The 12,940-nt window shown below is 36.4% G+C and overlaps 1 protein-coding gene across 1 annotated transcript in view; it reads right to left on the bottom strand.

Moving 5' to 3' along the window:
- Positions 1-969: 969 nt before the first annotated feature.
- The window catches only part of DNAJC5B (DnaJ heat shock protein family (Hsp40) member C5 beta), a 58,243-nt gene continuing 46,272 nt past the window's right edge, over positions 970-12,940 (bottom strand). Inside the window, exon 4 of the mRNA XM_021688630.1 lies at positions 970-1,064. Within this exon, the coding sequence (XP_021544305.1) occupies positions 970-1,064 (95 nt within the window). The remainder of the gene's footprint in view (positions 1,065-12,940) is intronic.

The following is a 12,940-nucleotide window of genomic DNA, read 5'->3' as shown; positions in this document are numbered from 1 at the left end:
ATATAAGGATCAAACAGTAAATGCAGACATGACCTTTGACCTTAATTGTTCAACATGCACAGAGCTGAGCATTTTCTGGTAAATGTAATTATTCCCACCAAAAATGGGGTAAATAATATGCCTTTAAATCTAAAGTTAGGCTGTAGAGTTTAGAATTCTACCTTTTACCCTACATGTTTCTTTTCCTTGCTGTCTAATCTAGGTCAGTTGTACAAAAAATGTTTTTACTTAAAAATGGTCATCATATTTTGGGGGGCTGGTTTGGACTCAGTATGATTTTCTGGATCATTTATACCATTTGACCAGGTTGAGATTTTGTTTTTGCTTTTTTATGCCAGTCTAAAAGTACACAAAACCTGTTTCTTCCTGGTTTTACTCATCAGTTTTCAGTAAATAACAACTTTTAATCTTTCAAAGATATACTTTAAAATTAAGTGATTTGTCTTTTTTACCTAATAATTTCTTCCTGCCTCTTGAAATATTTCTGTAGCCGTATTAAATATTGGCAGGAAAAAATCTCCACACACACAAAAAATTCCTCTTAAGTTTCCATGTGTATTTTGCTGATGATATTTGTGGCAGATAGGAATATTGTATTGTTAGATAGATGAAAGTGGCTTCTGTTTGGAATGCTACTTTTGTCTGTAAGGAATTAGATCTGGGTTACATAAAGGGCAGGCTCATGAAACCTGTCCAGTGCCACCATCTTACCTCATGCAAGGAGCATAAAACAACTCTTCAGGCTTTTATTCATCAAAATGGAATGTGTTTCATTAGGAATTCTACTCAAAGAGTGAGACTGCATACTGAGAAAATTATGTAGCGATCATCTTTCCCTAACCTAAAAAATAAAATACAAATGTGGAAAAGTTCACAGCATTTCACATCCTTTAGCCTGCCCCACCCATGACCACCTGGTGACATGGTTTAACCAAGAGGGGGTACTGTGGACCCTCAATGGTCTCAATATTAAGAGTCTGTGCAATAACTTCGAGGTCCTTCTCTGATTAGCTGTGTTTTCTCATTTGCATTTGTAGGCTGGAGAACAACTGGAAAGTCCACATCTAAAAATAAACAAAGCAAAGCAATAAACACCATCTGATCATGTTACATTTCCTTTAATGGGGCAAGTGGTGGATATTTTTGTTGAAATGATGATTGAAAAACCAATTCATTTCATAAGATATTGAGGATGCCTGACCTTTAAAGGATTTCAAAAGAGAGGAGACACTGTCTTTACTATTCAGTTAAGTTCTGTCAGTTATAGAATTAGAAAACTAAAGCACTGAAACCAACTTTCAAGTTCAGGCAATTGCTGAACCTGGTGTACCTGAGCTTTAGTTTTCACCATCTTGTGGGGATGAGGACAGGTCCATCACATAGACCCTAATGTATATCTGTATTAAAAATGCCTCTTAAAGTTGTTCAGTGTACAATTACATATATGGCCCTGGTTGGGAGAGAGGTCAAAGCCCAGAGCTTGCTTAGATGACAGTTTAATAGGAAGCTCCCCACATAAAGCTAGTATCCAAAATGGTTATGCACTCTCTAAATCACCATACCCCTAAATCTACAAGGAAATTTGTTAGTCGTGAGTTTTGGTGCTGAGGTAAAAAAGGAAAGAACTCCCCTACAAATATTTAATGGCAAGCCAATGAGCACACATATTGGCAGACCAAATTTAAATATCTATATGTTCTAAGAAATTGCAAGCTGATAGTTTAATTTAAAATGGTCCAGTATAAGATGTGCTCCCAAGCACCTACCAGAAGAGGATGGCCCCATCTTCAACCCAGACCTTAAAGAATCACTGAAATATTGCTAAAACACATGAACTCAAGGTAAAAATGAATAGAAAGATAGGGGAGATAGAGTTAGAGAAATAGAGACCCTCAAAAAATAACTAAAAAATTATAAGAAACATGAACTCAGTAAAAAACAGGGAGAGAGAGCAAGCGAGAGAGATTGAAATATTGAAACGGAGAGAGTGAAAGATTACACACAAAAACAATGCACACTGAGAGCTAGTAGAAACAATAGAAGGCCAAATCAGACTCAGAAAGACTTCAAATCCCTCACTTTTAAGACACAGAATTAAAAAAAATATATATGTGTTTAAGTGATCAAGTGGATTTTGAAACTAATACAAAAGAACTTGAGATCAAAATATCTGAAAATTTCAAAACCTGATGAATGGGTTTAACAGCTAAAGAGAGAATTAATGAAGTGGAAGACAGATCTGAGGAGGTTAATCAGAATGTCACACAGAGAAACACAAAAATAAATATGAAAGAAGTTAAAGGACATGAAGAATAGAATGATAAAGTCTAACATATCTGATAAAACTTTCATAAAGTAAAAGTTTAGAGGCAATATTTGTGGTTTTAATGGCTAAGAATTTTCCAGAAAGACACCAATCCACAGATTCAAGAACCAGACAGGATAAATTAAAGAGAAACTCATATTTAAAACATTTTAATGACTTTGAAAAACACTAAAGACAATTTTTTTTTTTTTAGAGAGAGAGAGGGAGAGGGGTGAGGGAGGAGCAGAGGGAGAGAGAGAGAATCTTAAGCAGGCTCCATGCCCAGCACAGAGCCTAATGCAGGACTCACTGTGGGGCTCCACAGGGGGCTCTATCTTACAACTCTGAGATCATGACCTGAGCCAAAAATCCATGAGCCAAAATCAACAGTTGGATGCTTAACTGACACCCCCTCAAAGACAATGGTTTTAACAGCAGTTTTATTTCACAATAGCAAATATAGAAGCCCCAAAACTATGGAATTATAATTTTAATATGCCAAAAGAAGCTATCAACCAAAGTTTGTTTACAAACGGTCTTGTTACTTTTTTTAAACCATGATATAAAGGCATTTTCAGACAATAAAAATGGAAATTGTGCCACCAACAGATTCAGTTTAAAAGCTGTAATTCAGGCACAAAAAAAGTGTTTGTAGATGGAAAATTTGTGCTGTAAAAAGGAATGACTGGTAAAGAAAATGGTAGGTATATGAATAAAAATAAGGGTTTATTGACTGTATACAGCAATAATAATTTAGGAGACTTAAAATTAAGATAAAACTAGAATACAAGAATAGTGTATAAATGAAAAAGGAAGTGATCAGAGTTAAAATGTTAAAAAGTTCTTGTATTGTTCAGGAGGGGGTAAAGATAAGAATTAATTCTAAACTTTGATAACAAGTATGCTTAATAAATGTTACCCTAAAAGAACAGGGCAGAGAATATAATTTCCAAACTGGAGGAGGGAAAGGAATGAAATATGAAAAAAATATTCTATCATTAAAAAGAAAAAATAAACAGAAAAAAATGTCAATTTAAAGTGATCATTAAAAAAATTAATAACTAAATATAACTAATTATAAGTATCTAGCCCTAGTTACTCAGGTAGTCAATAATAGAGCTGGTATTCAAACCTAGGCAGTATTTCCTAAGTCTTTTAAAAACTATGCTATACTAGCTCTCATGAAAGAGTAAGTTAGTAGAAAAAAAAATCAAAATATATCATTAATTTTAATAAATAAAATGGACTTAATACCTTTTTAAAAAAAAATGTTCTCAAACTGAATAAATCCCACCCCCTACCATATGTTGTTTGTAAAATACACATCAAAAAAATATAAGAGCAAAATAATTGAGAGTAAAAAGATGTAAACATCTTTACCACACAAACACTACTAAAGAGAAAGCTAATGTAACTATATTTTAACAAAGTAAAAGACAAAAAGCATTGATAGAGCTAAAGAGTAACTATGTAATATAATATTCAGTTCACCAAATAGCTATTAAAGTTCTAAACTTATATACGCTAATAAAATAGCCTCAAAATACATGAAGCAAAATTGATAGAACTTTATAGAAAAATAGAGAAATCCATCATCACAGTAGAAGATTTGAATGCTTCTTTCAGTAACTGATGAAGCAAACGAAAAATTCTTTAAGGATATAAAACATTTGGTAAATACAGTGTTCTGGACTAAATTGTGTCACACACACTGCCCCCCCTCCCCCAGTTCATATGTTGAAGTTCTAACCCCCAGTACCTCTAATGTGAATCATATTTGGAGAGAGCACCTTTAAAGAGGTAATTAAGTTAAAATGAGGTCCTCAGGGTAGGCATTCATTCAATATAACTGGTGTCATTATAAGATGAAGATATTAGGACATAGATACACGGAGGGAAGACCATGTGAAGACATGAGGAGAAAATGGCCATCTACATGCCAAGAAGAGAGGCCTCAGAAGAATTCAACCCTGTCACACCTTAAACTTCGACTTCTAACCTCGAGAATTGAGAGAGAATAAATTTCTGTTGTTTAAGCCACCCTGTCTGTGGTACTTTGTTAACAGCAGCCCTAGCAAACTAGTACATATAATAAATTGGATTTATTTAATAGTCATATATGAAACAGTGAAACTAAAAAATGCAGAATGTATTATTTTGAAGCAATGTGGAACATTTATAAAAATTAAGTTATAGGATGTAAAGCAAGCCTCAAGATATTTTGAACTATTGAGTCATGTTTTCCATAATTTCTGATCACAATGCAATTAAGTTAGACACAAACAAAAATAAAGAACCTGAAAAATCCCCACAGGTTTACAAATTAAGACACATATAGGCCTAACTTATAGATCAAAGAAAAAATTATGAAGTGGGGGAAAGATGGCAGAGGAGTAGGGGACCCTATTCCAACCAGTCCCCAGAATTGAGCTGGATATCTACCAGACCACTCTGAACACCCACAAAATCAGCCTGAGATGTAGGAAGATAGATCTGGATCTCCACAAACAGAATCTTGCAGGTGGTTGGTTTCGAGGTACGAACTGGGGAGCCGTGATTCTGGGCACATATCAGAGGATAAATGGAAGGGGGAGGGAGCCCAGCTATCGGGATCCTATACCGCCGGTGAGCGATAGCCTCCCATGCTGGGGACTGGGCACAGACTTGCAGACTGGTAGCGATGGGGAAAGGACTTTAGGGCAGCCCCCCGGACGGAAACCCGGAGAGGTGGGGCTGCATGTGCGAACTGGGGGTGGCTGGTGGTTTTAGAAGCACAAAGGGCAGAGACGTGCCCTGACCTGGAGGTGAGGACTGGGAGGCTTGCTGAGGGTCCCACAACCCAGGATGCTGCAGTTTATAGCAGCACAGACAGAAACAGAGAGAGTGTGGCCTGGAGAGCTCACTGAAGAACAGACTGCGATCTCTCCACTCTGAGGCAGTCTGCTCTAACTCTCGGAAGAGACACGGAAAGCCGCCAGGGAAAGCCACCAGAACAGAACAAAAGCCCCCCAAAACCGGTTTTCACTGAGCCCATACCCTGCCACAGGGGGCAGGGTAACTCTGTCCAAACAGGGTTGCCTGAGTAACAGCATGGCAGGCCCCTTCCCCAGAAGACAGGCTGGGAAAAGAAGAGGCCAGCAACCCTAAGGTCCCTAGAAAACAGGTGCATCTTGCTTGGGTTGTGGTCAATAATTTGGACTCCATACATTCCCTCAACCACCCCTCAACAGAATGACTAGGAGGAGGAACCCCCAAAATAGGAAAGACTCAGAGACTATGACTTATGCCACAGATTTACAAATGGATTCAGATATAACCAAGGTGTCAGAGATGGAATTCAGGCTAGCAATTGTGAAGCCAATAGCTAGAATGGAGAAATCAATTAATGGCAACACAAAGTCTCTAAGGGCAGAAATGAAAGCTGAATTGGCAGAACTTAAAAATGCAATCAGTGAGATCCAATCTAATCTAGATAATCTAACAGCTAGGGTAAGCGAGGCAGAAGAACGAATTAGTGACCAATTAATAAACAAAAAGGGAAAAGAGGAGGCCAGAGAAAAACAACTCAGAACCACAGAACACTCATGAAAGAAATTGAGGAAGACACAAAAAAGATGGAAAAACATTCTATGCTCATGGATTGGAAGAATAAACATTGTTAAAATGTCTATGCTACCCAGAGCAATCTATACTTTCAATGCCATCCTGATCAAAATTCCAATGACATTTTTCAAAGTGCTGGAACAAACAATCCTAAAATTTGTATGGAATCAGAAAAGACCCCGAATCGCCAAGGAAATGTTGAAAAAGAAAAAGCTGGGGGCATCACGTTGCCTGATTTCAAGCTATATTACAAAGCTGTGATCACCAAGACAGCATGGTACTGGCACAAAAACAGACATATAGACCAATGGAACAGAATAGAGAGCCCAGATATGGACCCTCAACTCTAGAGTCAAATAATCTTCGACAAAGCAGGCAAAAATATGCAATGGAAAAAAAAGACAGTCTCTTCAATAAATGGTGCTGGGAAAATTGGACAGCCACATGCAGAAGAATGAAACTCGACCATTCTCTAACACCATACACAAAGATAAACTCAAAATGGATGAAAGACCTATATATGAGACAGGAATCCTTCAAAATCCGAGAAGAGAACATAGGCAGTAACCTCTTTGACATCGGCCACAGCAACTTCTTTCAAGACACATCTCCAAAGGCTAGTGAAACAAAAGCAAAAATGAACTTCTGGGACTTCATCAAGGAAACAGTCAACAAAACAAAGAGGCAACCAACAGAATGGGAGAACATATTTGCAAATGACACTACAGGTAAAGGACTAGTATCCAAGATCTATAAAGAACTTCTCAAACTCAACACCCAAAAAACAAATAATCAAGTCAAAAAATGGGCAGAAGACATGAACAGACACTTCTCCAAAGAAGACATACAAATGGCTAACAGACATATGAAAAAATGTTCATCATCATTAGTCATCAGGGAAATTCAAATCAAAACCACATTGAGATACCACCTTACACCAGTTAGAATGGCAAAAATTGACAAGGCAAGAAACAACAAATGTTGGAGAGGTTGTGGAGAAAGGGGAACCCTCTTACACTGTTGGTGGGAATGCAAGTTGGTACAGCCACTTTGGAAAACAGTGTGGAGGTGCCTCAAAAAATTAAAAATAGAGCTACCCTATGACCCAGCAATTGCACTACTTGGTATTTACCCCAAAGACACAGATGTAGTGAAAAGAAGGGCCATATGCACCCCAATGTTCATAGCAGCAATGTCTGCAATAGCCAAACTGTGGAAAGAGCGGAGATACCCTTCAACAGATGAATGGATAAAGAAGATGTGGTCCATATATACAATGGAATATTACTCAGCCGTCAGAAAGGATGAATACCCAACTTTTACATCAACATGGATGGGACTGGAGGAGATTATGCTAAGTGAAATAAGTCAAGCAGAGAAAGTCAATTATCATATGGTTTCACTTATTTGTGGAACATAAGGAATAGCATGGAGGCTATTAGGAGAAGGAAGGGAAAAATGAAGGGGGGAAATCGGAAGGAGAGATGAACCATGAGAGACTATGGACTCTGAGAAACAAACTGAAAGTTTTAGAGGGGAGGAGGGTGGGGGGATGAATGAGCCCGGTGATGGGTATTGAGGAGGGCACATACTGCATGGAGCACTGGGTGTTGTACGAAAACAATGAATCGTGGATCACTGCATCGAAAACTGGTGATGTATGGTGACTAACATAACATAATAAATAAAATTTTAAAAAAAGAGAGAGACATCGCCCCCAAAAAAGAAAAAAATTATGATGGAAATTAGAAAATATTTAGAGCTCAGATTATAAGAATAATATAAAAACATGTGTGTGACACTAAAATGGTACTTATAGGAAAATTTATAGCCTTAAATGCTTAATATCACAAAAGAAGAAGCACTGAAAATTAAGTGTAAAAATTAAGAAGTTAGAAAATTAACAAGTTAAGAGAAATAATAAAGAATAAAAATTAAAAAGAAACAAATATACAGAGAATCAAACCCAAAAGTTATTTTTTTGAGACCAATTAAATTTTCAAATATCTGGTAGAATGGCTGAAAAAAAAAAAAAGCAGAAATAACCAATATAAGGAATGAAAAATGGGACAGTAATACAGATCTTATAGATGCATGAAAGGTAATAAGAGGAAATTTTTAAAAAACTAGTTTTTTAATAAAGATAGCAAATCTAAATGGCCTATAAACATTAATACATTGAATCAATAATTTAAAATTTGTACAATTGCACATTAGCCCAGAAAGTCCTACAAAATCCTGTAGAAAGAAATAAATCCAATAATACATAAACTCTTTAAGAAAAGTTTAAAAAGAAGGAATAGTTTCTAATTTATTTCATGAGGCGTAATCTTGGTATAGAACCCTATAAGGAAACTTTGAGAAAGGAAAATTGTAGACCAACCTCAATCATTAACATAGATACAAACATCTAAAACAAAATATCAGCAAACCCATTTCATCAAAAAATAAAATAGTTAATACATTATGACTGCATTGGGTTTAATCTCAGAATACAAGATTATCTTAACTTTGGAAAAACAATTTATATCTTTCTTCATATTAACAGATTAAAGGAGAAAAATCATGACCATCTCAATTGGTGAAGAAAAAATATTTGATAAAATTTCACACTCATGATAAAGTTCTAACAAAAAAGGAATAGGAGACTATTTTCTTAACCTGATCAAAAACCTACAGCAAGACTCATAATTAGGATCCAATTTTGAAAGCATCTTCTCTTCGGGGCGCCTGGGTGGCTCAGTTGGTTAAGCGACTGCCTTCAGCTCAGGTCATGATTCTGGAGTCCTGGGATAGAGTCCCGCATCGGGCTCCCTGCTTGGCAAGGAGTCTGCTTCTCCCTCAGACCCTCCCCCCTCTCATGTGCTCTCTTTCTCATTCTCTCTCTCTCAAATAAATAAATAAAATCTTAAAAAAAAAAAAAAGAAAGAAAGCATCTTCTCTTCAACATTTTACTGGTAGTCTCAGCAAATACAGAAAGGCAAGAAAAAAGAAAGGGACTCCTGGGTGGCTCAGTTGGTTAAGCATCTGCCTTTAACCCAGGTCATGATCCCAGGGTCCTGGGATTGAATCCTGCATTGGGCTCTTTGCTCAGTGGGGAGCCTGCTTCTCCCTCTGCCTGCCACTCCCCCTGCCCGTGTGCATTCTCTTTCTCTCTGACAAATAACTAAAGTCTTTAAAAAAGAAAGAAGGAAAAAAAAATCATAAGGATGGGAAGGAAGAATCAAAACTATCACTATTCACAAATGATAGAAGCAGTTATATAGAAACCCTGAAGAATTTACAGATAAATAATTGGAAATGGAGAGTTTAGCTAGTTTCTTTAATTCAAAATCAATGTTTAAAAAAGTACATTTCTGAAAAACAAGTAGAAAACTAATTTATTTATAATTATATAAAAATTGATATTCAGGAATAAATGTAACCAAAGATATCTTTAGCAAAAGCCAGTAAAGAAGACCTAAATAAATGAAAGGATATATCACATCATATGTTGGAAGACACATTTTTTTTAATATCAATACCATGTAACTGATCTACAGAGTCACTGCAATTCTAAACAAGATCTCAAAGGTTTTATTTAAATACCTTTTGTTTAAAAACTTGACAAAGGTGATTCTAAAATTTATATGGAAAAGCAAAAGTCCAAGGATATGTAAGACTCCCCTGAAAAACAGGGCAGGAAGACTTGCCTAAAGAGTACTAGAAATTTTTATAAGTGGGCCTGGTGTTGCATACAGATAGACAAAATCAGCAGTGAACCAGAAAAGAAAGCCCAGAAACTCCTCTATCCATCTATTGAATCTTAAGTTATGCTAAAACCAAGACTAGAAATCACTGTGCTGTGACAATTGGCTTTCTATATGGAAAAGAAATGAAATTGGAACCATATACCATACCACATGTAAAAATCAATCCAGATGATTAAACATGTAAATGTGAAACACAAAACTATAAATCTTGAGAGGACCATATAGAACAAGACTTTTATATCCTTGGGATAGGGAAAGATTTCTTAAAACACAAAAATCACTGAACATAAAGGCAATGATTGACATTTTATTACATTAAAACTCAGAACTTTGGTGTATCAGAAAACACCATAGAGTGAAAAACACCAAGATAAAAACTGGGAGAATAAATTTTAAAAAAAATAATGAAGAGTTAAACCCGAATATAAAAAATCAGTTAGGGGCACCTGGGTGGCTCAGTTGGTTAAGCGACTGCCTTCGGCTTGGGTCATGATCCCAGAGCCCTGGGATTGAGCCCTGCATCGAGCCCCACATTGAGCCCCGCATCGGGCTCCCTGCTCCTCGGGGAGCCTGGTTCTCCCTCTCCCTCTGCTGCTCCCCCTGCTTGTGCTCTCTCTCTCTCTGTGTCAAATAAATAAATAAAATCTTTTTAAAAAATCAGAAAAAGATAGATATAATAAAAACCTGCAAAAGATTTGAATAGGCAATTCATAGAAGGAGAAACTCAAATGAATAATAAGCATATAAAAAGATGTTCAACTTTATTAGTAATCAAGGAGACAAAAATTAGAACCACAGTGGTATACCATTTCCCACCCACCAGTGTGGCACACAATTAGTCTGGTGATGTCAAGGATGTGGAGCAACAGGAGCAACTCTTATTAACTGTTAGTAGGAATGGATATTAGTGCAACAATTTTGCAGAACAACTTGGCATCATCTAATAAGGTATACTTGTACAAACGCTTTGACTAAGGTATTCACTCCTAGCACTCACGCACCAGAAGACACGTACACGAACATTCATAGCAGCATTGTTTGTAATGGCAAACAAGTGGAAACTACTCAAATATGTGTCAGCAGTAGAATGGATAAATAAATTTATGGTATGTTCTCACAGAAGACTATTATACAGAAGTGAAAGTGAATGAAAGGCAGTCACAATGTGAATGGATCTCAGAAATATGATGTTGAGTGAAAAAAGCAAGTTGGAGGATAAATGTGGAGTCCATTCACTTAAATTTCAAAAATATGCAAAACCAACCAATGTACTCGTTAGGAATGTAAATATATATAGTTGTAATACTAAAAAGGATAGTAAGGAAATGATTACATTATAATAGCCAGGACATGGATGGAGACAACCTAAGTGTTTATCAATGTTTGGATAAAAAAAAAAAGGTATGTGTGTATGCTTGCACACATGAACATGTGATGGAATATTATTCTGCCATAAAAAAGAAAGGATCTTGCCATTTGTAACAACATGGATGGAACTTGAGTACATTAAACTAAGTGAAATTTAGAGAAAGACAAATACTCTATGATCTCACTTATATGTGGATTAAAAAAAAGCTTATAGAAAAAGAGATCAGATTTGTGGTTACCAGAAGTGTGAGTAGTTAAAAGGTACAAACTTGCAGTTTTAAGATAAATAATTTCTGGGGATGTAATGTACAACATGATGACTATAGTTAATACTGCTGTGTGGTATATTTGAAAGTTGCGAAGAGAGTAAATCCTAAAAGTTCTCATCACAGGGAAAACCTTTTTTTCCTTTTTTTTTTTTTTGTATCTATATGAGAATATGGATGTTACCTAAACATATTGTGGCAATCATTTCATAAATATATATAAGTCAAGTAATTATGCTGTACACTTTAAACAGCACTGTATGTCAAATATCTCAATAAAACTGAAGGGAAAAAATGATTACAAATGATTTAAGACAGCAGAGGGAAAGTCAGCAAGGAACTGAAGAGGTAATGGCAATATTCTTTTTATGAAAAGTATAAAGTCAAGTCATGATAGCTGTGTGTATTCAATATTTAATAAAAGCAATAACAGATTAAGGAATTAAGGGAATTACCCCCAAAATCTCAACCAGTAACCTATCGAATTAGGGCTTGAAATAGAATTGTCTGACTCCAAAGCCCTCAGTTGTGGCCACTAGCAGTATCTGCTCTCAAAGTAGCTGGCATAAGAGGCTGATAACCAACTTTCCTATCTCCCCTCACTTTGTGAATTTGATGCCTTGCTTAGGCCCATGGGATCTTCCATTCCCTACCATGGGTGAATCTGTGGAGAACAAAAAAACTTCTCCTTTTCTGAAGGAAGGGTATTCAGTTTCCTTCTCTAGTCAAATCTTGGTCTACCCTTCTCTACAATGTGTATTTTTTAAGTGAGGTAAGATGCACATAACATTAATCGTAATTCACCACTTTTATCTAGTTTCAAAACCTTTTCCCAAAAGGAAACTAGGGACCCGTTAGGCCTCCCTCCCCCAGGCCCTGGCAAACATCAGTCTACTTTCTGCCTCAATAGATTTATCTGTTCTTGTTATTTCGTATAAGTTACATCATGCAATAATTGTTCCTTTGTATTCGGCTTCTTTCACTCAGCATAATGTTTCCAGGTGCTTCCACATGGTAGCATGGTTCAGTATTTCATTACTTTTTATGGGTGAATAAAATTTCCCCTCCTCTACTTTTTTGTAATTTTCTCCTCAGAGCCTCCTGACTTACAGCTGGATTATAGCTATAGAGTATATGTATAGCTATATAAGCTGGGTTATACCCTTTCACATTTCCCCCTTTATTTAGTTAAATCTTACTGCTCCTGCTTTTTTTTTTTCTTTAACAAACTGCCTGGGATTCCAGCTGCTTTTCCTCTATCATATTTCACTTTGATGGCATGAGCCCTTGTCTGAACATATTCCACTTTGGGTTATTTGCAAATATGGTCTCTGCACAACTTCTGCTTCATTCAATTCCTTGATAAAACTATTCAGTAGAAAAGCCCAATATGACCGTAACTGCTTTGTCTGGCATGAGAACATAATTTGCCATCTTATCCATACATTGCAGGGAGATATTGTGCCAAACGTTTTGCTGGTATCAAGATTCATCCATTTCAGGGTTCTCTATCTCCATAATCTCCTCCCCCTTAACTCCTCATTCTTTATGTCTTCAGCTTTAAATGTCACTTCCTCAGGGAAGCTGTCTTTACCTGCATCCTTGGTTTGCTTTGCCAGGGTGTTCAGAGATAACCGGTTCCTATT

This window comes from Neomonachus schauinslandi, chromosome 4 (assembly GCF_002201575.2).
Source record: "Neomonachus schauinslandi chromosome 4, ASM220157v2, whole genome shotgun sequence".
NCBI classification, from domain to species: Eukaryota; Metazoa; Chordata; class Mammalia; order Carnivora; family Phocidae; genus Neomonachus; species Neomonachus schauinslandi.
Note: the sequence above shows the minus strand (reverse complement) of the source record. Positions and strands in the feature narration are given on the sequence as shown.